The sequence below is a fragment of the Entelurus aequoreus genome, linkage group LG13 (assembly GCF_033978785.1).
Source record: "Entelurus aequoreus isolate RoL-2023_Sb linkage group LG13, RoL_Eaeq_v1.1, whole genome shotgun sequence".
In the NCBI taxonomy this organism is placed as follows: Eukaryota; Metazoa; Chordata; class Actinopteri; order Syngnathiformes; family Syngnathidae; genus Entelurus; species Entelurus aequoreus.
Window position 1 is genome coordinate 27008675 of NC_084743.1, and position 26959 is coordinate 27035633.

The 26959-nt window shown below is 37.8% G+C and overlaps 1 protein-coding gene across 4 annotated transcripts in view; it reads left to right on the plus strand.

Moving 5' to 3' along the window:
* Positions 1 to 30: 30 nt before the first annotated feature.
* LOC133663802 (transmembrane protein 163a-like) overlaps positions 31 to 26959 on the plus strand; it is a 106966-nt gene continuing 80037 nt past the window's right edge. Inside the window, exons 1-3 of one of the 4 annotated variants that reach the window (XM_062068504.1) lie at positions 31 to 254; positions 3128 to 3352; positions 18478 to 18597. In XM_062068504.1, the coding sequence (XP_061924488.1) occupies positions 3163 to 3352; positions 18478 to 18597 (310 nt within the window). In that variant the 5' untranslated portion in view covers positions 31 to 254; positions 3128 to 3162. The remainder of the gene's footprint in view (positions 255 to 3127; positions 3353 to 18477; positions 18598 to 26959) is intronic. The other 3 variants (XM_062068503.1, XM_062068506.1, XM_062068505.1) reach the window with 3 other exon arrangements.

A 26959-nucleotide genomic window follows, 5' to 3' on the forward strand; every position in this document is an offset into this window, starting at 1 on the left:
CGCCCTTCAGTCGGGTTTGTAACGCTGACAACTGTTTATGTTGTTTCTTGTTTGCTTTGCTACACATCTTGTGTGATAGTTAAAGACTCTTTACCTGCCGTTTGTTCTCCTGTCTCTGCATTTTGGGGTCACAACCACCGCAGCAATGCGTGTTCGTGACAAACGTTGTTTTATAAATATCTCGGCAACCATTGCTTGATTTAAATAGTTCGGGCTAATAGGGATCCCAAATACACGAAAACAGGTATGAACAGGTAAGAAAAGCTGTTTTTGCATGAAAGTAATGAATTTATTTCACTCAACACTCACTGACGTCATTAAAGCTCACCTTCAGGCATACAAACACAACGGCTCTTTACTGTTAACCGACTTTCGTTTTTTAATGATTTCTGCAGGTGGTGTGCCTCCGGATTTTTTCAACACAAAAAATGTGCCTTCACTCAAAAAAGGTTGTAAAACAATGACTTAGATTACCATAGTAACTAGTATATCATGCAAAAAGCGCAGATTCCAACTATTGAAATACTTTGTAAAGTTCAAGTCTTACGGTCATTTGAAAACATCTCTGTACATCATAATGGCAGCGACGGTTTTGATTTTAAAGATCTAAAAAAAATATTTGAGAATGTCCGGTGGGCCAGATTGAAAAGCTTAACGGGCCACATTAATTTGCCGAGGTCTGTACTACACATTTGACTGTCAGTGTTTTTCAACCTTTTTTTGAGCCAAGGCACATTTTATTCATTGAAGAAAATCCCAAAACACACCGCGAGCAGAAAATGTTAAAAAAATATAAACTCAGCAGCCAATATTGACAGTAAAAAGTCGTTCTGGCAATTGTATATGAATTCAAACCATATCCAACCATGCATCACTATAGCTCTTGTCTCAAAGTAGGTGTACTGTCATGACCTGTCACATTACTGTGACTTATTTTGAGGTTTTTGGTGTTTTCCTGTGTGTAGTGTTTTAGTTCTGGTCTTGCGTTCGTATTTTGGTGGCTTTTCCTGTTTTGTTGGTATTTTCCTGTAGCAGTTTCATGTCTTTGAGTGCTATTCCCCGCACCTGCTTTGTTTTAGCAATCAAGACCATTTAAGTTGTTTTTATCCTTCTTTGTTTGGACATTGTTGTTTGTCATGTCATGTACGGCTGTACTTTGTGGACGCCGTCTCTGCTCCACACGCTGTAAGTCTTTGCTGTCGTCCAGCATTCTGTTTTTGTTTACTTTGCAGCCAGTTCAGTTTTAGTTTCGTTTTGCATAGCCATTCCTAAGCTTCAATGCCTTTTCTTAGCGGCACTGCCTTTTGTTATTTTTGGTTTAAGCATTAGATACCTTTTTGCCTGCACGCTGCCTCATGCTGTCGTCTGCATATTGTGATCACGACAAACCATGTTCCCGACATCCACAAAGCAATTAGCTACCTGCTGCCACTTACTGATATGGAAGAGTTTTACACGGTTACTCTGCCGATCTCTGGACAGCACCGACACTCAACAACGGCACATTATTTGGAAATTATAATTACTGGTTTGCAAACATTTTTTTTTACCCAATGAGGTGAAATTACATAATCTCCCACGACACACCAGACTGTATCTCACGGCACTAGTTGAAAAACACTGGACTATGTAATGACCCTCCATTTGTATTACTATGCACTAATGCAGTGTTTTTCAACCTATTTTGAGCCAAGGCACAATTTTTGCGTTGAAAAAATCCGGAGGCACACCACCAGCAGAAGTCATTAAAAAATGAAACTCAGTTGACGGTAAAAAGTCGTTGTCGCAATTGTTGGATATGACTTTAAACCATAACCAACCATGCATCAATATAGCTCTTGTCTCAAAGTAGGTGTACTGTCACGACCTGTCACATCACGCTGTGACTTATTTTTAGTTTTCTGGTGTTTTCCTGTGTGTAGTGTCTTAGTTCTTGTCTTGCGCTCATATTTTGGTTGCTTTTTCTGTAGCAGTTTCATGTCTTCCTTTGAGCGCTATTCCCCGCATCTACTTTGTTTTAGCAATCAAGAATATTTCAGATGTTTTTATCCTTCTTTGTGGGGACGTTATTGATTGTCATGTCATGTTGGGATGTACATTTTGGACGCCGTCTTTGCTCCACAGTAAGTTTTTGCTGTCGTCCAGCATTCTGTTTTTGTTTACTTTGCAGCAAGTTCAGTTTTAGTTTCGTTCTGCATAGCCTTCCCTAAGCTTCAATGCCTTTTCTTAGTGGCACCTTTTGTTATTTTTTACCTGCACGCTGCCTCATGCTGCATATTGTGATCACGACAAACCCTGTTCCCGACATCCACTAAGCAATTAGCTACCTGCTGCCACTTACTGATATGGAAGAGTTTTACACGGTTACTCTGCCCATCTCTGGACAGCACCGACCCTCAACAACGGCACATTTGCAAATTATAATTACTGGTTTGCACACGGTGGTACAGGGGTTAGTGCATGTGCCTCACAATACGAAGGTCCTGAGAAGTCCTGAGTTCAATCCCGGGCTCGGGATCTTTCTGTGTGGAGTTTGCATGTTCTCCCCCGTGACTGCGTGGGTTCCCTCCGGGTACTCCGGCTTCCTCCCACCTCCAAAGACATGCACCTGGGGATAGGTTGATTGGCAACACTAAATTGGCCCTAGTGTGTGAATGTGAGTGTGAATGTTGTCTGTCTATCTGTGTTGGCCCTGTGATGAGGTGGACGACTTGTCCAGGGTGTAGCCCGCCTTACGCCCGAATGCAGCTGATAGGCTCCAGCGACCCCAAATAGGGACAAAAAAAAGGGACAAGCGGTAGAAAATTTTATTAAAATTAAATACAAATTACAGAAGAAGAAATTAAATTAGAATTAAAATATACATTTTTTTTTTTTACCCAATTAGGTGAAATTACATAAACTCCCACGGCACACCAGACTGTATATCACGGCACTAGTTGAAAAATACTGGACTATGTAATGACCCTCCGTTTGTATTACTATGCACTAATGAGCAGCATAAGTGCTGTTATCGAAACAGGCGACGTAGCTCCGCCCCCTCGGAAGGCATACAAATATTCTCAGGCGCTTTGGATGCACTCGGCGGTTCTTTCTTCGTCCTCCTCCTCCTCCTCATCGTCTGCAGCTCAATCTCAAACTCCAGGAGAACAAGGAGCGGCAATGACAGACGCGACGACCCGACAGTCCTTCCCGGTCCCGGACTTGACCATCGTGGACCTGTCTCGGAACGGCCAGTGCGCCCCGGACGGCGTCGCCAACAACCACCATCAGCATGCGAAGAGCCCCATCCAGCCCGAGGCGCTCACCTCCGGCCAGGAGATGAAGATCACCGACACCGTGGATGGAGAAGGTGACTGATTCTATTTTTTTTTTTTAAATTAAAGTCTGTGTGTGTTAAGGGAGAGCCTGGAGAAATTAGTTTGTTTTGCTCTTATCGGAATATTCTAGAAAGCTGTATTTTGTTCGAAATGTGACTTACATTTAGACCAGGGGTCCCCAACCTTTTTTTTGCACCAGGGACCGGTTTAATGTTTTCATTGTTTTCACGTAGACATAGCAAATAAGTGATGGAAAAATGAATAAATGAAAAAACTCACCATAACATTCAATTAGTGGGAGCCCCTGGCAAAAAAGCTCTTTTGACTTTTGTTTTTTTGCTCATTTTTGCTAGTAGTAGGCTTTGTTTTGGCTTTAGTATCTGATGGGTTATTGGTGACACATCACATTCAAGGACAAGAGCATGTACACTACCGTTCAAAAGTTTGGGGTCACCCAAACAATTTTGTGGAATAGCCTTCATTTCTAAGAACAAGAATAGACTGTCGAGTTTCAGATGAAAGTTCTCTTTTTCTGGCCATTTTGAGCGTTTAATTGACCCCACAAATGTGATGCTCCAGAAACTCAATCTGCTCAAAGGAAGGTCAGTTTTGTAGCTTCTGTAACGAGCTAAACTGTTTTCAGATGTGTGAACATGATTGCACAAGGGTTTTCTAATCATCAATTAGCCTTCTAAGCCAATGAGCAAACACATTGTACCATTAGAACACTGGAGTGATAGTTTCTGGAAATGGGCCTCTGTACACTTATGTAGATATTGCACCAAAAACCAGACATTTGCAGCTAGAATAGTCATTTACCACATTAGCAATGTATAGAGTGTATTTCTTTCAAGTTAAGACTAGTTTAAAGTCATCTTCATTGAAAATAAGGACATTTCAATGTGACCCCAAACTTTTGAACGGTAGTGTATATATATAAGAACGCTAGAAATACTTGACATTAGTTCTAATAAATTTCTGTGGGTTACTATTTCCATTTTAAAAGTTATGTACCGGATTTTTCGGGCTATAAGTCGCAGTTTTTTTTCATAGTTTGGCCGGGGGTGCGACTTATACTCAGGAGCGACTTATGTGTGAAATTATTAACACATTACCGTAAAATATCAAATAATATTATTTAGCTCATTCACGTAAGACAGGGGTGTCCAAAGTGCGGCCCGGGGGCCATTTGCGGCCCGCAGCTAATTGTTTACCGGCCCGCCACACATTCTGGAAATACTATTGTAAAAATAAAAAAGAACATTAAAAAAAAGTGGATTGAGGTGACATCTAACGAGAAAAAGTTGCAATGTTGACACAAAAGCTGCCATGTAGGCTGTTTTTTTTTCTTTTGTCTTTCTTTATTTTTCTTTTTTTGCCATTGCTCAAAAAAAAAAATAATGACAAAAAATCCATGTTATAATGAATTATTTTCAGGGCTCCAATTATTTCAAATGTTTCACTTTAAATGTTTTATGTGGTAAATATTGCATATATTGTGTAGTAGCAATATAAAAACATCAAAGTTTTCTTTGACAAAAGCGCATGAAACAGACAAAATAATTGTTCCAGCATAAAATCGACAGATATATCTGAAGTTGATCTCGTAACTTAAGTGTTGAAAGTAATAGAAAAACCTAATAAAAATGTATCACTTTATGAGTGGGGCACCTTTTGGATCCCAAATATATTTAGTGATTTTTTATTGATCTTTTCACTGTGATTACTCAAAAAAATGAAAGAATTAAAATCAATGTTGTCCTGCATTATTGATCTTTTAGGGCTCTAATTACTAAATACTGCATATTTCAGTTTTACTATAAAAAAACTAAGTTGTTTTTGACAGAAAAGCCATAAAACATTTTTTTTAATTTGTATTACTTTATATCAACTTGAAGTTGATATAGAGATTTACTGTAAGCGTTAAATAATTTAAAAAAATAAATAATCTGACTTATTTTTAACATTTTAATGACTGACACCCTTTATGGTCCCCGGGACCCCTAAAGGTAAAATAAATAAAAAATCCATATATTGTTATGGTTTGAAAATGAAAAATATCAAAATGGCCCCCACATGCTTTAATTTTTCCGTGTGCGGCCCTCAGTGGAAAAAGTTTGGACACCCCTGACGTAAGAGAATAGACGTATAAGATTTCATCGGATTTAGCAATTAGGAGTGACAGATTGTTTGGTAAACGTATAGCATGTTCTATATGTTAGTTATTTGAATGACTCTTACCATAATATGTTACGTTAACATACCAGGCACATTCTCAGTTGGTTGTTTATGTGTCATATAACGTACACTTATTCAGCCTTTCAAATGTCTATTCTTGGTGTTGGGTTTTATCAAATACATTTCCCCAAAAAATGCGACTTATACTCCAGTGCAACTTATGTTTTTTTCCTCCATTATGCATTTTCGGCCGGTGCGACTTATACTGCGAAGCGACTTATACTCCGAAAAATGTGGTATTCATATTTTGTGCAATATTTCATATGTAGATACACTGTTAGCTTTTTCGGTCCAATTTTCCATGCGTAAATACTAGAGATGTCCGATCATGGCTTTTTTGCCGATATCCGATATTCCGATATTGTCCAACTCTTAATTACCGATTCCGATATCAACCGATACCGATATATACAGTCGTGGAATTAACACATTATTATGCCTAATTTTGTTGTGATGCCCCGCTGGATGCATTAAACAATGTAACAAGGTTTTCCAAAATAAACCAACTCAAGTTATGGAAAAAAATGCCAACATGGCACTGCCATATTTATTATTGAAATCACAAAGTGCATTATTTTTTTTAACATGCCTCAAAACAGAAGCTTGGAATTTGGGACACGCTCTCCCTGAGAGAGCATGAGGGGGTTGAGGTGGGCTGGGTTGGGAGGGGGGCGGTCCGGAAGAGTTAGTGCTGCAAGGGGTTCTGGGTATTTGTTCTGTTGTGTTTATGTTGTGTTACGGTGCAGATGTTCTCCCGAAATGTGTTTGTCATTCTTGTTTGGTGTGGGTTCACAGTGTGGCGCATCTTTGTAACAGTGTTAAAGTTGTTTATATGGCCTTCCTGTATGTGATCTGTATGGCTGTTGACCAACTATGCGTTGCATTCACTTGTGTGTGTGTGTGTGAAAAGCCGTAGATATTACGTGATTGGGCCAGCACGCAAAGGCAGTGCCTTTTAAGGCACGCCCCTATATTGTTGTCTGGGTGGAAATCGGGAGAAATTCGGGAGAATGGTTGCCCCGGGAGATTTTCGGGAGGGGCACTGAAATTCGGGAGTCTCCCGGGAAAATCGTGAGGGTTGGCAAGTATGACTAGGAGACGCAACTGCTCTGTACTACTCCCTACGTCTGTGTACCACTCCGTACAGCGGCGTTTTAAAAAGTCATACATTTTACTTTTTGAAACAAATACCGATAATTTCCGACATTACATTTTAAAGCATTTATCGGCTGATAATGTCGGCAGTCCGATATTATCGGACATCTTTAGTAAATACATCCGGTGTGCAATAATAGCAGCACTTTGACTTACTAGGCCAAAGGAGATGCATATTTTTTTCCTTCAGCACAATTATTAAATGCAACAATTTAGTACTTCTCCATCTGCCTTATGCACATTAACTCATATGGTCACTTTGTTCCTGATCTACCCTGATTTAAGGTCATCAACCTAGCTAGATGGAACCTAGCTTTTGGCTACGATTTGGCACCTTTACATTTTATATGTTTATTAATGTGCGTTGTCCCATGTGACAAAGATGTAACAAATATAGCAAATGGCGACTTCCTGTTAGAAGTTTTATAATACATCTCTGAACAAGGTTATTGGTGTGTCTGGTGGGACTGGCCAAAGTTAAGTAGGAGAAAATGCAGTCTGTTATAAATGATTTAATGTCTCTGTGCGGCCTGGTAGCAAATGTGCCATGGACCGGTGCCGGTCCCCGGACCGGTGGTTGGGGACCACTGATTTAGACAACATTAGACGTTGAAGACTGCAGACTGAATATGATTTGGTGGTTAGTTGCACATTTCACATTTTATATTTAATATTACTCCGTCTCCATAATTTGTACTGATAGTTCATTGATTCACATCATAACTTTTACATGTTTAAATTAAGTTCACTCCCATGGCGATTGTGTGTCTTTATTACGAAATCTTCTTTTATGTAACTGAATTTTTTGCATTTGAATTTTGTGAACTGAATATTTTTACATCAAATTATCCTGATTATTCCTTTTCAGTGAATGAAAATGATGTGTAAAAAAACAATGTAAAAAAATAAGCGCAGAAAAATTAATTGCAGAAATATTTATATATATATATATATATATATATATATATATATATATATATATATATATATATATATATATATATATATATATATATATATATATATATATATATATTTATTTATTTATATATTCCAAGCGTGATGTCACATTATCGATTTGAAAATGCATTTTTAGACAATACGACTTGCCTGAGCGACTAGGTGACACAGAGTAACAAGCGGCAGAAAATGGATGAGAAAGGACAAATTAAAAATATATATTAAAAAAATAATACTTTTTTTTTTTTTTTTTTTACTTGGGACTTCCAGAGGGACGGGTTTTGGACGTTGGCGGGCCGAGTCCGGTAGTTGGGGGACTACTGCTCTAAAGTATGATGGTTAATTTGTGTCTTTATTCCAAAAATGTTTTGGATACTAAATTTTGAAAGTTATTTTTTTTGTTTGAATTTTTGTGAACACAATTTTTTTAACATCAAATTATGATGGCAATTTCATTGAATACAAATTAAAGAGCAAAATATGTGTTTCGAAATCCAGTTTGATAAAATTCAGGATTTTAAAATTCGGTTTGTAAAAAAATCAGTGTAAAGAATCTGTTTATAATGATTACTTGTAAAATAATTCAGTGCAGAAATATTTGTTCACTTCTGGTCAATTAAGACTAAAGCAATTAGTATTGTCTCAGAATCAGCCAATGAGGTGTCAAGTTTGCAGTCACGTGACTGCAAATTTCTAGAGTTTTGAACCAACAAATATTTCCGCAGTGAAGTTTTTTGCAATACATTTTTTTACACTTAAATTTCCCACATTGAAGTTTAAAACATTGTATTTTATCAAACCAAATTTTTATACACACAAATTTTGCTCACAATAGAAAAAAATTCAGTTCACAAAATTAAAACGCAAAAAATCAGTTACATAAACTCGATGTCCAAAAAAAGGTTTTGTAACAAAGATACACAATTAACATCCATACTAAAACACATCGAAAAAGGATCGATAGCTTCACTCTAAATTAACCTTAAGTGAGTCTTGAGTTTTGAAGCAAGGAATATTTCTGCCCTGAACTTTTCTGGACTAAATTTTTATATCCTGATATTTTTTACACAACATTTTTATACAATGATTTTTTTTTTACACGATTAGTTTTAAAACACTGTATTTTAACAAACTGAGTTTTGAGCACACATGTTTGATCACCCATGTTTTTGATGTAAAAAATAATTTAAATCCAAAAAATCCAGTTACTTAAATTCAGTAAAAAAAAAAAGCTTTCATAATAAAGACACAAATTAATCTCCATATGCTTACTGTGTGAAAGAAAGGAAGGTGTTGGGGGGGAAATGGTTTTGTAATGATGTAATGTAATAACGAGTGTGCTGTCAAATGATAAAAAAACATCTGATTAATCAGACCTTTGAATTTGGATTAATCATGATTAATCTCAGGTTATTACACGTTTGGATAATTTAAATTATCTTAAAAAAAGACCCCAATATTTGGACACAAATGACATTTTATCATTAGAATGTCATCCAGGAACAAAATATTTACTTGAATGCACGTAATTTATTTGTTCTGAACAGATTTATCTAAAGTACCGTTCGGGTTTATTCTGAAGTGAAATTTGCCTGCGAGCACATCTGTCTCTTCCTCACTAATCTTTGCACTGACATATGCATTAACCTCGTCATCGACCGTATAACAACCCACGCCGCCTTTCAGGTAACTATCAATGGTTAAGATAAAGAAGGTAAAGTCAATTGTGTGATGAATCTACCTAGGTACATGATTAAAGAGGAACTGGACTTTTGGGGGGAATTTTGCGAACTGTATCATTCACAGTCCTTATGTAAGACAAGAATACCTATGTTTTATTTCTTTTTTATGCATTTCCTAAAAAAACCATCCAACGTTTTGTATACTGTACTTGCTGTAAGTATACATGCAATGTAGTAACAGGCAGTCAAATTAACATACAATATTTATGTATTTTGGTCATTTTAAGCATACGACAATGTATTAATTTCACAGATGCATCACATTTGCTTTGCCCTTCAACAAAAACAACACTGCTAATCATGGCAGATTTCCTGAGAGACAACAAAGCTATATTTTAGACAAATGATGATACAGGACCTTATATTTTTGAGCCTGAACATAAGGAGGTGGATCTACAAGTTTTAGAAGCTGTGTGCTAAACTGATGCAGCTTTAGTGCAACACAAAGCATCATGTAGCAGCATTGCTAAGTCCTAAATAAGAACAATCAACATATTAAAACAATCACTTACTGTACAATGTCTGCTTTCACTGGGATGCCGACTGATGGTGTGTTCATGTTTTCCCGTTTAGATGAAGAATTAATCATAGTCCAAAAAAAAGGTGGCTGCGAACAAACATCTTTTTGTGCCTTACTTGCCATCTGCGGGTTTAAATTGGATGTCAAAGTTAACCAACTTCCAGGTTTATTGCCACTGTAGCGGCTCTGTGTTGTGTATCAATCTTCCAATATTGTCACAGCTCCGAGTGGTGCATGAACCCATATCGCCCGATCGAGAGGTGAGTGTGCTAGCAACGAGGCTAAAAGACCGATCTGCTAAGCCAGCGGCTAGCACACTCTTTGAAGCTGTCAGGGAGTGAGGTTTACTAACGTATATCTGCCGTTACACCACATCCTTCTACTTTCCAGGTGAGAGGCATGATTTATATACAAGAATTAACTTTCACCAGCTCAGTAGCGAACCAGGAGGTCACCGGCTCAGTATGTCAATATAGCAACTTAAATTATAGTTCGCTTTATGTGATCACGGTGCCACTAAAAATATTTGTCTGCATTAGCGATGATTATAATATTGCAAATACCTGGTTGATATAGGTTGTATTCACATGACGTTACGTCTGGCTAATTAAATATGTGAGACTCCACGTAGTGGGCCAGCAAGGATTTGTTGTTCTAGCGTTCTGGGCAGCATTTTGCATTTCTCGAAGAAAAATGCCCTATGCTTGCGTTGTTTTAGGCTGTTGGAACCGTTCAAAACGCAAAAAGAATAAACGTTTCTTCAGAGTTCCTCAAAAGTTAATGAAGAAGGGCAGAAGATGTCAAGATTTTACAAAAAATGACGAGAAAAGTGGCAAACACTCCAGGGGAGCAGATTGAGTCGAAGAACGTAGGAGTTTGCAGTGATCAATTTGTTAAAGGTTTGTTTGATACACATTCAAAGTTGAATATTTCCCATTGAAGTATTATCTTGATATTGTTTGTATTTTATCTTGTTTTGGAGTTCTTAAAATGCATTTTTGCTACAAGTGTTTCGTAAACCACCAAATCGGCGAGTTTAAATAAAAGAAAGCAATTGTGAGCAAAGTCAAAAAGAGTTACGTTTTGTTGCAATCTGTAGTTATGTTTTGATAAAGATGGGGAAAAAAAGTGTACTTGTAAACGCGTGTGCAATAAAAAGGCAACAAATGTGGCTGTAGACGCAAAGTTAAATCACGACAGCCTTACCCGAGCAAAAACGATGATTTATCCTGGAGAGTCTTAATACCAATTTTCTAGACCCAGCCACTCACAAAGAAGTTGTAGACCTCCATGCTTTTCCAAGTTTTCATCTGTTTTGTCGTGTAGAATGATGTCTGGAGCACCAGATAGTTCAACATGTCTGGGAATATAATCCTTGAGATCACTCATCAAATCTTCTTTTTTTGACAAGGTATATGGTTAGATTTCATTGCATAGTTTGATTTTTTGCTCAAATCTGCTTTTAGTGGTAAGATTTATTCAAATATTTCACACTCTGTTTGCTGCACGGTAGCCATATTGGTTTGGTGGCCCACCACTTTGTTTACTTACGTTCAAAAGTCATGTGACGGAATACAACCTCAGGTCATGAAATCTAAGTGTAGTATTGTTGGTGGTTTTGGGATGTTTTTATAGAGGGCTTTATGAGTGGAATATTGTACTCCCATTAGCTGAATTGTTAGCCACCTTATACTTGCTATATTTTACAATTTATAATGCATTAGAAACAGAAAAACATTTGTGTTCTTGTCTTACATTGCTATTGTGAATGATATGCAAAATTCCAAAAACAGTGCAGTTCCCCTATATGATAATGTTTTGTGATTAATCACATTAATTAACTCATATTTGACAGCCGTAGTAATAACTTTATGGTGATAGTTAATGAATTATTACTTAATATTGTATAATCCGTCATAATCTGTTATCATTGTAGAGTTGTTATTGTTGACTTCAGCGGTAACATCAGCTCTTGTAGTGGAGATATTCAGTATTTTGTCCACTTCTTTATGTCTTTGACAGCAAGTACTTTGAATTCTTTGTCCTCCATTTATGTCAGCGTCATGTTTTGTCAGATGCTCATTAATGTAGATATGGATCTTCAACTACATTTCAAACCGATCCAGATATGGAACATTTCTTAATGCTAATATCTGGTAATCTTGTCCTCTGCTGTTATCAGCTGCTCTAACATTAGGCATGCATGTAATCTAAAGGCCAGTTATAATCACATTTTTCATGCTGACAAACTCTTGTACTTCCTGAATCTGACACATCATTTGAGACATCATGTGATCCTTTTCATCATTTCACTTCTTTAGAACATTTCCTTTCTCCTCTAGTCCTATCACCTGTCCTTTCATTTGTTTACAAAGCTTTGCAGTATCATCATGAAGTGTTGCAGTATCATTCCTCACTTCCTTAATGCTTTTTGGCAAGTATTTCAAGTCCTTGTGCTGTTTATCAAGCCTAACAAACACCTAAATTATATCCCATATTATTTAACATAGGAACAAGACCCCGAGATACTTAGCTAAGCCAGAAGGCAAAGCTCTCGGTCTACCGAGCTATCTACATTCCTACTCTCACCTATGGTCATGAAGTGTGGGTCATGACCGAAAGAACACGATCGCGGATACAAGCGGCCGAAATTAGTTTCCTCAGAAGGGTGGCTGGCATCTCCTTTAAAGATAGGGTGAGAAGTTCAGTCACCCGAGAGAGGCTTGGAGTAGAGCCGCTGCTCCTTCACTTGGAAAGGAGCCTGCTTTGGTGGTTCGGGCATCTCGTGCGGATGCCTCACGAGCGTCTCCCTAGGGAGGTCCTCGTTGCACGTCCCACTGGGAGGAGACCCCGTGGCAGGCCAAGGACCAGATGGGGGGATTACATCTCCTCTCTGGCCTGGGAACGCTTCGGGATTCCCCAGGAGGAAGTTGCTAATGTTGCTCTGGAGAGGGAAGTCTGGGGGTCTCTGCTGGAGCTGTTGTCCCCGCGACCCGATTCCAGATAAGCGGTTGAAGATGGATGGATTTAACATAGAGCTGGGCAATAAAAGGATATCAATAAATATCACGATAGACATGTAATTGAAATCAATAAAAAATGGGGTTTGTGATCAGCGGATCAGTGGAATTAACATGCTAAAAGCCAATCAGGTAACAGTATCAACTATCAAGTTTGGTTGCACCATCGTGTTGTCGCCTATGATTCTTTGCATGGAGTGAGAAGAGAATGTAGAAATTAGTGCTGCAGTGAACAAGAACAGTGACCTCGACAGTAGGGCAGTTTTTTGGATTTTTTGGAACAGAGCTTAGTCAGACCAAGACGCTTGTAATCAGTAATACCACAACACCTTGGCCGCCCTTACCTTGAGCACAGCTGGCAGTCAACCTGGAGAAAATAGTTCTTCTCAGGTTTCTCTGTGTGTACATATTCACCACGTTGCACTATTTTATTACACTTTATTGAACGTTTCCTATGTTGTCCTTATTTTTGCACTTTAAAGAGGTTATTAAGTGTTCAACGTAAATTTTAGAATTTTGTTTACATTGAGTGTTTTCTATGCTTGTGTTGACATTTCCTTTCCTTTACGCCGTGATAGCTGAGGGGATTATAATCAGAGAAAGGTTAAATTTTTAACAAAAATGTTTACAATTAAAAATATTTTTCTCCATGTCCGTATTTTAGATAGGTCATAAAAAATATCAATAATTATCGATATGAACTGATATAAAACACTTGTATCGTGATACAATTTTCAGCCATATCGCCCAGTCCTAATTTAGCATCATTATTACTTCTTGGAGATGAGATGATTCTTGACTCTCTTCCACATTCTCCTCGTCTGCATTCGTTGTGGTTGAAACCTTTTCTTTTTCCAAATTTTTGGTGGTTTGACAGATTTGAAACTTGGAGGTTAGCTAGTCTCAGTAGCGATCGACAGCAGTCGTAAATCGTCTTTTTCGGGGAATTACTTTCGCCGGTGGTATTAGCAAGCAGACCTGGAATTATGGTTTAAATCTGTGGTCGGAAAGAGTACAAAAATCGTTCAAAAACTCAAAAACTAAATCGCTCTTTTCATTCTCTCAATGAGTAGAAGGACGACATGGCTCGAAGGACTGCCGTCCAGAAACTTGAGGGTTCCTGGTTCCTGGTCCAAGCAAGGGCAATACACTTCACCCACATTGCTCCCACACTGAATTAATGCTTGGTGGTGGTCCGAGAAGCTGTAGGCCAAAAATTAGCTTAGCTGAATGTGGATTGAATGAATGATGGGTTCCCACCTGTCTTATAAAGCGCTTTGAGTGTCTAGTAAAGCGCCATATAAATCAAATCCATTATTATTTATTGTGATTTTTTTTTAATATAGTATATTTTCCGGCGACCGAACTCTCGATGCATCACTAGTCAATAGTGCGCAAATATAATATATTTTATACTATAATTTGTGGTCTTAAAAAATTTATTTTCGAAAAAAATCGCAATTCTCATGTGTAACCATTCTTAGTTGATTAAAAAAAATCTATAATTTAAAACTAAAATATATATACATTTTTTTCTTTTTTTAAATCTGTCTTGTCCAGCTACTTTAGTAAATGTTTGGGTATAATTTTGGAGTAATGTAGTTAATCATAGAACTGGCACTCACTGTTATTAAAAAAAATATTGATTTTGAATCGTGACTCGTTTTGAATCAAAACGATTCTGAATTGAATTGTTACCCCCAAGAATCTAATTGAATTGAATTGTGTGGTGCCCAAGGATATACAGCTATATTCAGCTATATTGTATATGTCATACATATACCATATACATATATTATATATACTATATTATATTGCAATTTCGATGCTCTGTGTGTGGGATTGTGTATGATTTTATCCCCCTTATTATTATAATCCCGTTCATTATGAGCTAGTAGTGGAACTAGACATTCCACAATGGATAACTGGGTCTGACTCATTCATCAGTCCTAAGCCTGTAACTCAGTTTATATAGGCACTAACAAGGTTTATCTAATGTATTACTTTTCCACATATGATTGCAAGGGAAAAGTTGAATGTTTGTCTCATTGTCAAAAGTAATAACTTTTACTGTGCATTGTATATTAGAAGTAACATGCAGGGATATAGCAGAATAATATTGCAAATATATGTGACAGCATGATTAATAATGTGCCCAAATACATTTTCTATGTAATGAAACTCCAATCCAATCTAATTTTCCCTATAATAACAATGTGTTGACAAGTTAATATAGGTTCCGCTTACACTGGACACCAAATGTGATTTTTTTTTGCCCTCAAGTGACACAGATTGGTTAATTATAAACGCCCCAAAGAGCTCCAGATATATTTTTGCATCAGGTTTGGGACACATCAGGAGGTAGTCTGAGTCCGTTTGGAATCCAATCTTTTCAAATGTGACTGCAGTCTAAATGTTAATGCCACCTGTATGCGACTTTTTAAGCTTTTTTTTGTCAAGCTATGTCATTTGATTGCGCAGGAAAATATGTGGCCCACCACCTGTAATGCATTACGGTTATAGTTGGTGTGATCGAAATATGCAGAAGGCCAAAAGGAAGCTTGCAGGTATTTATTTGGGGACAAAACAAAAGACGAGAGCTGCTAGGAAGTGCTCCAGAAGCATAGGGCAAGCTATGCCTTCACATAAGCTAAACAGGCTGCAAAATAACAAAAAAACAGAATGGTGGAGAACAGCAAAAACTAACACGTGCAGCAGGAAAAGTATCCGCAAGGTATAATGTTCCGACCACTGAGAATCGCACCAGCTGAACCAAATACAGGTGCGAAGAGTCAGGGCTCAGAGGATGGAGTGTAGTTGCTGTAGGGGAACACACAAAAAACAGGAAAAGCAACCAAAATAAGAACGCTAGACAGGAACTAAAGTCTAAGTCTTGTTTCCTAAGAAATTGTTAAACGACTGGAAATGACGTGTAAGCTGTGGCGTATTTGCTTACATGTTAAGTACATTGCATAGGTTTTTTACGCAAGTGAGTTGAAAAATAACGCTAACGTAGATCCATGCTGATATCCATGTCTCCTGTACTTAACAGCCATACACATATTAGAACACTTCCAAATATATTACATTATATATATCCATTCATACATTGTATAATTTTAATTTGTTTTCATGTAAAAAAAAAAATGTTTTGTGTTGTGACTGCTTTTATTTTGCTGAGTAGCAGCAGTAACTTCCTTGTTTATCTATAAAACCCGGTCAACTTCCTGTTTTCACTTTATCGAACTGCGCATGCAAGTGACATCCAGGCAACATGGCCTGTGCGGGTTTATAAAGCTCACATTTTACTTCTGATCTAAACAGTCAGTGGGAAAACAATAATTAAAAAAAAAAAAAAAAAGCTTTGGTCCTGAAGTATAAATGTAGTCTTTGTTTTTGCAAGTCAGCAGAATAAACAGCATGGATACACAATTTGTGATTTATTATTTACAATTATAAGGGTTTGAGGCAAGAAATCATCTGCAACTCAAAGCTGTTAAGAGGAATTCTGGAAAAATGTTAAAGCACAAAACAGATTACGTCAAAGAGTTGAAGAAATTGCTTATAACATCTTTTTTTTTTTGCTAAGGCAGAGACTAGAATTGATTATTTAAATTAGCAAAATGATCAATTTTGTTACTTCCCTTGAAGTGTCAGGCAAGTAGAGGTTTGCTTTGTCCCTGAAAAGGGTACACAATAAATGTCATGTGTGACATCAACACTAGCATGACAAATTTCCTTGTCATGTGATTTTGTTCACTCAAAGTGTGTAATCAACCTTTTCAACAAGATCATTGTCACCACACAAATGCGTGCACACACACAAAACCTGTGGAAACACATGCCTTAAGTCTGATCACCCAGCTTTGGGTCATGTGAACAGTTTTTTCAAGCAGGCAGGCTGTCACATTTCCCCCTCCGCCACACACATGCACGCTTACAACCAAACACTTCCCCTTCGGCCATGCACACGCAACATTGATTTAGGTTGTTCTTTTCTCATATAGAATGTTTTTCTTGCCTAAATAAGCTGCACTGTGTCGGTCGATAGAGACAGCATGCCCTGCAAATGTATGATAACACACGATTGATTACGAGTATCCATGCTATCCATTGGTCCAGTTTAAGGTCAACAAAGACACTTGTGTCAAGGAAATGTCCGATTTGGGTTGATAGCATCATTTTGAAGATAATCTGCTCATTTGCTATGACAAATACGACTTCTATAACAGTTTTAAATGAACAATGAAACACTCTGAATAGTCAAACTGGGCCAGTCCTTCATGATTGCCTGTTCTATAAAATCCGCTACACCTCCCTGATACCGAAGTACATGTCAAACTACTTCCTTAACGTAAATGACCGCCATAACCACAACACCAGGGGGAGCTCCACTAACCACGTTAAACCCAGATTCGTTCTAACAAAGGTCTTAACTCATCCTCTTTCTATGCCACATCAATGTGGGATGCACTCCCAACATGTGTAAAAGAAAGGGCATCTCTATCCTCCTTCAAAACCACAATAAAAGTACACCTCCAGGCAACTTCAACCCTAAACTAACACCCTCCCCGTATTGTTAATAATCAAATGTAAATAATCAAATGTAGATACTTTTTCTTATGCCTTCTGATCTCGCTCTCTCTCTCTCTCTCTCTATGTCCACTACTTGCTGTACATGTCCTACCAAGTCAGACCTATACTGTTTCAATGTCCATTTCTCTGTTCTCAATTGTTGATGACTGAAGTGATGATAACAACCAAACCTAACCCCCCCACCCCCTCCACATCCCACACCCCGGATTGTAAATAATTCAATGTATATACCCTGATGATTATCTTGTGTGATGACTGTATTATGATGATAGTATATAGTATATATCTGTATCATGAATCAATTTAAGTGGACCCTGACTTAAACAAGTTGAAAAACTTATTCGGGTGTTACCATTTAGTGGTCAATTGTACGGAATATGTACTTCACTGTGCAACCTACTAATAAAAGTCTCAATCAATAAATCAAAAGCACTGTGTTAAAGGGGAACTGCACATTTCTATTTTATTTTGCCTATCGTTCACAATCATGAGAGACAAGAAGACAAAAGTTTTTTTTGTTTTTTTTCCGCTTCCTAACACATTAAAATTGGTTAGTTTTAAGTGGCTAGCACTGCAGCTATTGGGAGCAATCACTTCTACCTCTAAATCACTTCAAAAATGCTATCAAAAACCGTCAGCAATACTTCATTTACGTTCCGTAACCTGTATAATAACCAAGCTGTAGCAACATTGTTATTGGAAGAGAGAACACTAAGGAACTGTTCTTCTATCGTAGTAGCACATCGGCGTGCTACGGTATTAGCAGTAGAAGCTTACTATGTCAACAGGAAACTTTAGTAGATCAGGCTCATTGCCTGTTAGTCTATTTTTAAATGAGCTAAATGGTTTGGCTACTTTCTAGCCTGAATCTTGAGCAAATATTGAACTTTGCCTGAAATTGTCCTTGGAAATGTGTGTGATTGCAGGCCTCCTAGAGAGCAGCCTGCGCCTGAAGCCTCATGAGGCTCAGAACTACAGAAAGAAGGCACTCTGGGTCTCATGGATCTCCATCGTGGTCACTCTCATCCTGGCTGTGACGGCATTCAGTAAGCATAACACATACAAACCGTCTAATATCTGCTGGTGCGTACGTGTACGTCAGTATTACAAGCAGTAGCAGTAACTGGGATATTTTATTTCTTACTTGTGCAACAAGAGATGCTATCATAAAAAATGATGTCAAAATAAAAGCTGTAGGCACTTTTATTACCCTCGTTATGAATTACTGTTCTTGAAAAACAACAGCAGTTTGATTGACACACTGGGTGGTTGGCTCCGTGGCTAAGGTTCATGTTATTAGGTTGTGGGACACTCAATAGTACTGCAATATAGACACGGGACACAATGATTAGACAGAACACAATATTGGGGAACTTTACCAGACGGCGTTATGTACAAGGTTGTGGTCAGATCAGCAGACAGCAAGAGCTGACAGAGGTGTCGGTTTATAGGTCACAAATTACACACAAAGGTAACAAAACATGTGACTGACAATGTTGACTTATGGCCAACTGTTAAAGTAGTATGTGTAAGGAGTAAAATACTCATTTATAATTCTTGACCATTGATGGCAAGGTATTCATGTGGCCTTAAGGTGTAATTACCCTGTAACGTGTGATCTACAGTACAGGCCAAAAGTTTGGACACACCATCTCATTCAATGCATTTTCTTTATTTTCATGACTATTTACATTGTAGATTGTCACTGAAGGCATCAAACTATGAATGAACGCATGTGGAGTTATGTACTTAACAAAAAAAGGTGCAATAACTGAAAACAAGTTTCATATTATAGTTTCCTCAAAATAGCCACCCTTTGGTCTGATTACTACTTTGCTTACTCTTGGCATTCTCTCGATGAGCTTCAAGAGGTAGTCACCTGAAATGGTTTTCACTTCACTGGTGTCATAGTTATGATGCCTTCAGTGACAATCTACAAGGTAAATAGTCATGAAAATAAAGAAAACTCATTGAAATGAGGTGTGTCCTAACCTTTGGCCTGTACTGTACATCAGGGGTGTTTAACCTTTTTGACCACAGGTCACAACTTTTCCACTACGGAGAGGCACGGGGGCGACTCAAATATTAACACTGAGTTAAACAATTTACTCTTGATTGTAGTCATATTTAATAATTACATCCAACCCACTTACAGTTTACACCCTTGTCAAATGGTATGAAACCATGTGTTAATCACAAAGATTATAATTTTTTTTTTTAACACAAAATTCTTAGGCTTAGGTCAGGCTGATTAGAAAAAAAGTACTATCAAATATACTGAATAAGTAGGGACTCATAAATAACTGGCGAAAAATATATCTACTGTAAAATAAAGGAATATGAGCCGCTACTTTTTTTTCTCACGCTTTGTCCTCTGTAGCTTATAAAAAAACAGTGCGGCTAATTTATGGATTTTTCTTCGCTGATGGCCATAAAGCAAATAGTTTTCTTAAAACACAAGCAAATACATTGAAAAGGTATGTTTTTGTTTGTGCTCTGGCGCCATCTTTTGGACGAGTGTAAACGGCTGCACTATTTTCTTTTGTTTATGTGCTTTTGAACCAGAAGTACAAGTGCTGTTCCTTCTTCTAGGCGTCCATAACGTTCTACTTGTATGGATTCTTAATGAATCACTCCCAGCTACGTTTGTAAGTTTTACAATATAACTAAAACAGCACGTGGCAGCACGGTGGTACAGGGGTTAGTGCATGTACCTAACAATACGAAGGTCCTGGGTTCGATCCTGGGCTCGGGATCCTTCTGTGTGGAGTTTGCATGTTCTCCCCGTGACTGTGTGGATTCCCTCCGGGTACTCCGGCTTCCTCCCACCTCTAAAAACATGCACCTGGGGATAGGTTGATTGGCAACACTAAATTGGCCCGAAAGTGTGAATGTGAGTGTGAATGTTGTCCGTCTATCTGTGTTGGCCCTGTGATGAGGTGGGGACTTGTCCAGGGTGTACCCCGCCTTCCGCCCGAAGCAGCTGAGATAGGCTCCAGCACACCCCGTGACCCCGAACGGGACAAGCGGTAGAAAATGGATGGAATTCTTACTTACTTAACCGTCCCATGTGTGATGTCTGGAGTGTTTTCATGCATATGTATAGGTGCTATCGTAACGTAATGAAGGTAGCGTTGTTAGCATTAGCTAATATGCTAACACGTTTACGAGTAGCTGTTAGTATTTTTAACTTACAATGACATTCTTTATGTATTGTTTCAGTTTCGTAAACTCACCAACACGTCACCGTGAAGTTATTGAGTGTATTTAGCTGTCCATGACGATGACTTCTGTCTTGTTTGAACATTCGTTTTACTGCCGTGTTACAGACACCGTTTGGTAACAATTAAGGTATGAAAATAAACCTTTACAAAATGTTTCTGTGTAAATAACGTGTTTCACAACGTATATAACTCCAGCTTATAGTCCGGTGCAACTAATATATGGAAGAAAAAAAAAATTTTAAAAATTTGATGGGCGGAGCTTACATACGCTCTATAGTTTTGGAAAATATGATAAATCTGAATAATGGGTCCTAGCCTCGACAAAAGTCCATATTTTAGTGAAGGTTTGCACTCTTTGAACACAATATAAAGTGCTATAGAGTAGTATGTCAAACAAACATAGCAAGGGGGTGATGGATCAACATTCTCTTTAATAACAAGTTAAAACAAGCTGCTCTGCCTACATGCACACACAGAGAGAGAAGTCACATTGGTGGCCTCACAAACAATCAGAAATCACAATAATCCTTAACTTTATCAACCATATTGCTACAATAATAAACAAAACAACACAGTAAAATCCACTCACATTGACATCGGCAGAGGGACTGAAAAGAAAGCAGCAGACTGAGGGAAAAGGAAGTGGACGGGGGTGGAGGATCCTGTGTGCAAGTGTGTGCCTCGAAAGACAAGAAGTAGCGTCGTTTCCTTCTCTGTAAAATAAGTCTGCCTTGGCATCTTTTTTTTTAGAAAATTCCAGTCATCACAATTAAAACTTGTTGTTGTACGAAGCTTGCTTCACCAGTTCTTCCATACTAGTGAGCGCCGTTAATGGACTCCTTGTAATTAGTCTATTTTTTTTTTTTATTTCACAATGATTCCCCCCTTTCTTTCCATGGTCTGCTAAGTGTTTGGTACTCATATTGAGTTAGCAAAAAAGGACACAACTTGTCAAAAAGTGACAAAAAACACAGAAAAGGCACACACACTGAAGCACTGAGTAGTGACTAGTACTGTGTACTGGGCAGCAAGTGGCGGGCTTTTTGGAACCTGCTTTTTGCCTGCAGGCACGACACAAGAGACACAATATGCACAGCATATTTGGTTTGATTTAAAAGTTCATAAAGCGAAAAGTTTGCAAATAGAGGGCTTCGTAAATGGAGATTCCACTGTACTGTAATAAATATGGTAGCTGCTGTACTCACTATTGTGAGAGACTGTATGTAATTAGTAATTAAAAAAAAGATGTTAACTTTGAAGCAGCTGCAACAACAGATCAGCAGAATTTTATATTGTCTGTCAATTATTCGTGCCCAGTAGGCCACTTAAAAAAATTGCCTATGCTCCCCAAAACCACTAATCGCAAACTAGGGACTGATGGCGCGATGACGCTAGGCTAAGAGCTGAACAGAAAGTCAGATGCTCAGGACTACTACACAAAACAGAACTATTATAAAACAACTGTAATTACATACAGAAAATATCACTTTTATTCTTGATCTGGTGATCCATAACCTTTTGGACCCTCATAGGGCCGCAGTTGAAAATACAAAGAAGGTTGAAATTGACATTACACACACAATAGACAAACCTTGTCTTCCTGAGAAGGACTTTTTGCTCTTTGTTGTTTGTATATAGTACAGCACACGAAAGGACATAGAAAATTGATTGCATGATTAACAGCGTACTAAGGGCACATTTTCAACGCATTCATGTATCCCGTGTGATCAGTTAATCACATTGCATGTGCAGTCATTAAAAACAAGTATTTTTTTATTCAGTTATTTAAAAAAAATAACTGTGCCTGTGGTAAAATATGCCAGTAAGTACAATTCGGCTTATTAATCAATGACATTAATTTTTGTCTGTTAATGTGAATAAACAACATCAAATTCATTGTTAAAAAACTATCAATCTTAGAGAGACGTTTACAACATGACAAGGCACTATTAAGTATATTCACCCTTAATTAGTCAGTTGTGACTCCATCGCGTTGCTTTACATCAATGCCATTTAATAGTCTACAACAGGGGTCAGCAACCCGCGGCTCTTGAGACGCATGCGGCTCTTTAGCAACGCCCTAGTGGCTCCCTGGAGCATTTTTAAAAAAGGATTAAAAATGGAAAAAGATGGGGGAAAAACAATGTTTTTGTTTTAGTATGTTTTTTGTTTGAGGACAAACATGACACAAACCTTCCCAATTGTTAGAAAGCCCGCTGTTTAATATGTTTGTGTGCGATGTTCCCTCTAATTGTTCATGTGTCTGGGCAAACACAAAAACTCCCTGAGCATTCAGTGGAGCACATGTGAGCAACATCACACGTGGCAATACCAGCAGCACACCTGTCTCAAACCAATCTTTTATAATAACACTCAAATGAGAGGAGTCATTTTCATGAGATTATTTTGTAATATTAGTGATTTGGCCCAATTGTAATGAAAATAAAAGAAATCTTGTTTTTTTCACAAGCTATGGATTAGTATTGTACAATATGTCTGGGTGGGGGTCCTGCTTTGGAAATCATTTGTACCCCTTTCAGAGATCACATTTAGTTCCCCTTAAACATCCTCATGTTGCACAATGGAATGTAAGCATAGGATGAAGTGTGCATTCCTGCGACTTTCTCTAGTAACAGCATTCCATGATTAATATCAATAAATTAACATTAATAATAAATGACAGTAGAATAAGCACACGTATGACTGAGGAGTCATACTGTAACTTTGTGTGGTGTTTGAGTTGTCCGACTTTTTGTGTGGCCATAAACGCACCAGTGACTTAGTGGTATGCGTGTTGGTGACAGATGACAAGTTGGTTTTGGCCTGTTTGTACGACAGAAAATGACTAGTTTTTGGAGATAGAAGTTTTTTACTCATGTTTTTGGTGTGGTTATGGCCGAATATAAACCGTTTTGCTCAATAAAGTGATCGATATAATTCCTGTCTTCGAAGCATCTCGATAGACGTTACAATAATTGAACGGTGTTCAATTGAACGGTGTTGACGAACACCGTTAGCGCCGCTTATTGTCACTGTCACTCAGAGTTGCATTGCAAAATTACACAGAATAAATTTAATGTAATGTAAATGTGTTTATTTTGTTTAGAATTCAGATGGGATTTTATTTGGTGCGCGGCATATATTTGCTGTGCGCAGAGGACGCTTGAGCAGTGCGCAATTGCGCAGGCGCGCACCTTAGAGGGAACGTTGTTTGTGTGTATGCTTCACTGATGAGAGTATTTGGTGAACATCGTTGTGTCCTACTAATTTCGGCGGTTCTTCAACTCACCATAGTGTGGACTGTGAGCAACTGTTTGTTTACATGTAAAATCTTCAAATCCTTCTTTGTCTCATTTTGTCCACCAAAAGTTTCATGCTGCGCATGAATGCACAAAGCTGCACTTTGTTGAGGTTATTGACTTGTTGGAGTGCTAATCAGGCTATTTAGGCTAGCTGTATGTAAATATTGCATCATTATGTCTCATTTGTAGGTATATTTAAGCTCATTTAATTTCCATTACTTTTATCCTCTTTATATATAATTTAGTTTTACATGTCTCATGATATAGATAGATAGAACTTTATTGATTCCTTCAGGAGAGTTCCCTCAGGAAAATTAAATATACTATCTGTATGTAATATTGGCTGCATTTCAGTTAGTTGTTTGTGTGCCATGTTGTTCCAGACCACATCAAACGTTACCTAGCTTGCCAAACATTGTAACACATTTTTAAAAGAAGACAGCCTGTCGTTTTCTTTAACTTGGAGACACACATCTATACCTTTGGCCATTAAAAGCCAGTAATTTCCAGGAGTTATCTCACCTTCTAAGTAGCCTCTGATTTACTAATGGTTTCTAATGTTAAAATGTGTAGAATAAATATTAAATTTCAACATTTCTGTCAACGAAGATTTGCTTGAGCCTATGACAGTCATTTTGATAGTAGGCTATTATAGCTAATATAGACACTTACATCATGTGTTGCTTACATTAATAGACTTATATATGGCTTTTCATTTTTTGCGGCTCCAGACAGATTTGTTTTTTGTATTTTTGGTCCAATATGACCCCTGATCTACAATCTAGTACATAATCTAGTTCCACATAGTTTTTGGTCAATGCAGTCTCTTTTTTTCTGTTCTTCTCCCTTGATTATTACTCCGCATCTAAATCTTAAAATCAGTTAGTTTTCAGACCGGTATTTCCTCTGATGTTGTGAAAAGATTAAGCAAGTCTTTTGCGGTTGTAGTAGTTTGCTGTTGTCTTATGACACCAAAAGGCGTCTTTCATGTATTATGTTATGAGTGTGACGCAGGATGTTGTTTTGTAATCTTGGCTCAGCCTCAGTAAGGTCACAAAGTGTCGTGAAGACATTGCATGTTCTCAGAATCTCACTTAATTTACAGCTGGGGTGCCCATGCCTGGGGGCCATTCGTGGCCCGCAACTTGTTTTTATTGTCCCGCGACACATTGTAAAGACAAAATAATAAATTTTCCGGATCAGAACACTACACACCAAAAAAATATATACGCAGTTTTAGCAGACATCACGTGTGAATGCTGAAATGTGCAAGCCGCTGAAATGCGCAAGCTGAACTTAAACTCTAATGTTAGCATGCTAACAGTTAAAATGCGTCCAAGTCATATAACTAAGAAGGGTATGCATGTAAATGTAGCTAAAAAAATAGAGCATGTTAACTGTTAACATGTATGAAGTACCAAGTTATATAACTCTGAGGTGTAAAATTGTTACCGTGCTAATGTTAGTATGCTAGATTGCTAGTGTTAGCATGCTAACAGTTAACATGTGTCAGGTACTAAGTTATAGGAGTCTGAGGTGTTCGACTGTAAAATTGGTTAAAAAAGGTTCCCGTGCTAATGTTAGTATGCTAGAATGCTAATGTTAACCTGCTAGCAGTTAACATATGTCAGGTACTAAATTATAAGACACTACAGTGTTCGGCTGTAAAATTGGCTAAAACTTTAGCAGGCTAACTGTTAGTAAGTTAAGTACTAAGTCAAGTGACTGAGGTGGCCGGCTGCAAAATTGGCAAATAAAAGTTATCACGCTAATTTTAGCATGGTGGCATGTTAATGTTAGCATGCTAACAGTTAGCATTTGTCAAGTACCAAGTTATATAAGTCCAATCCACTTTATTTATATAGCACATTTAAACAACAAGAATGTTTCCGAAGTGCTGCACAGCCATGTTAAAAACAATATTAAAAACAATATTAAAAACAGTACTATGCTCCACCAATGACTGAATAAAAACAAAAAATAAATAAATATAAAAACAATATAAAAACAATATAAAAATATGATTAAAAACGATTTTAAAGGGTAAAACCAATTAAAACAGTAAATAGAAATCAAAATTTATTTTAAAAAAAACAGGACAACAGAAGACAGAAGACCACACAACTCGCGTAGTGTTAAAAGCCAAAGAATAAAAGTGGGTCTTAAGACGGGACTTAAAACACTCCACTGTGGAAGCAGTTTGAACATGGAGGGGCAGAGTGTTCCAGAGCTTAGGGCCAACCACAGAGAAGGCCCTGTCTCCCCTGGTTTTAAGTCTCGTCTTGGGCACCACGAGCAGGAGCTGGCTCTCGGACCTCAGAGCACGCGCAGGAGTGTAAATTTGGATGAGGTCCGAGATATACTGAGGTGCCAGTCCATGTAAAGCTTTAAAAACAAACAGCAACATTTTAAAATCAATTCTAAAATGAACAGGGAGCCAGTGCAAACTCTCAAGAATTGGGGTTATATGATCGCGTTTCCTGGCCCCTGTTAAAAGTCGTGCTGCCGCGTTCTGGACTAACTGCAACCGGGAGAGAGCTTTTTGGCTAATGCCAGCAAAAGTGCATTGCAGTAGTCCAGGCGACTTGAAATAAAAGCATGCACGACTTGTTCAAAAAGGTTAAAAGATAAAAACGGTTTTACCTTTACTAAAAGACGAAGATGATAAAAACACGATTTTAAAACGCCATTGACTTTGTCAAGTTTAAAATGGCATAAGTCTGAGGCGTTTGGCTGAAAAATTGGCAAAACAAGTTAGCATGCTAGAATGCTAACGTTAGTATGTTAACAGTTAGCATATGTCAAGTACCAAGTCATGACTTAGCATTTTAATGTTAGCATTCTAGTATATTACATTAGCATGCTAACAGTTGGCATGCGTC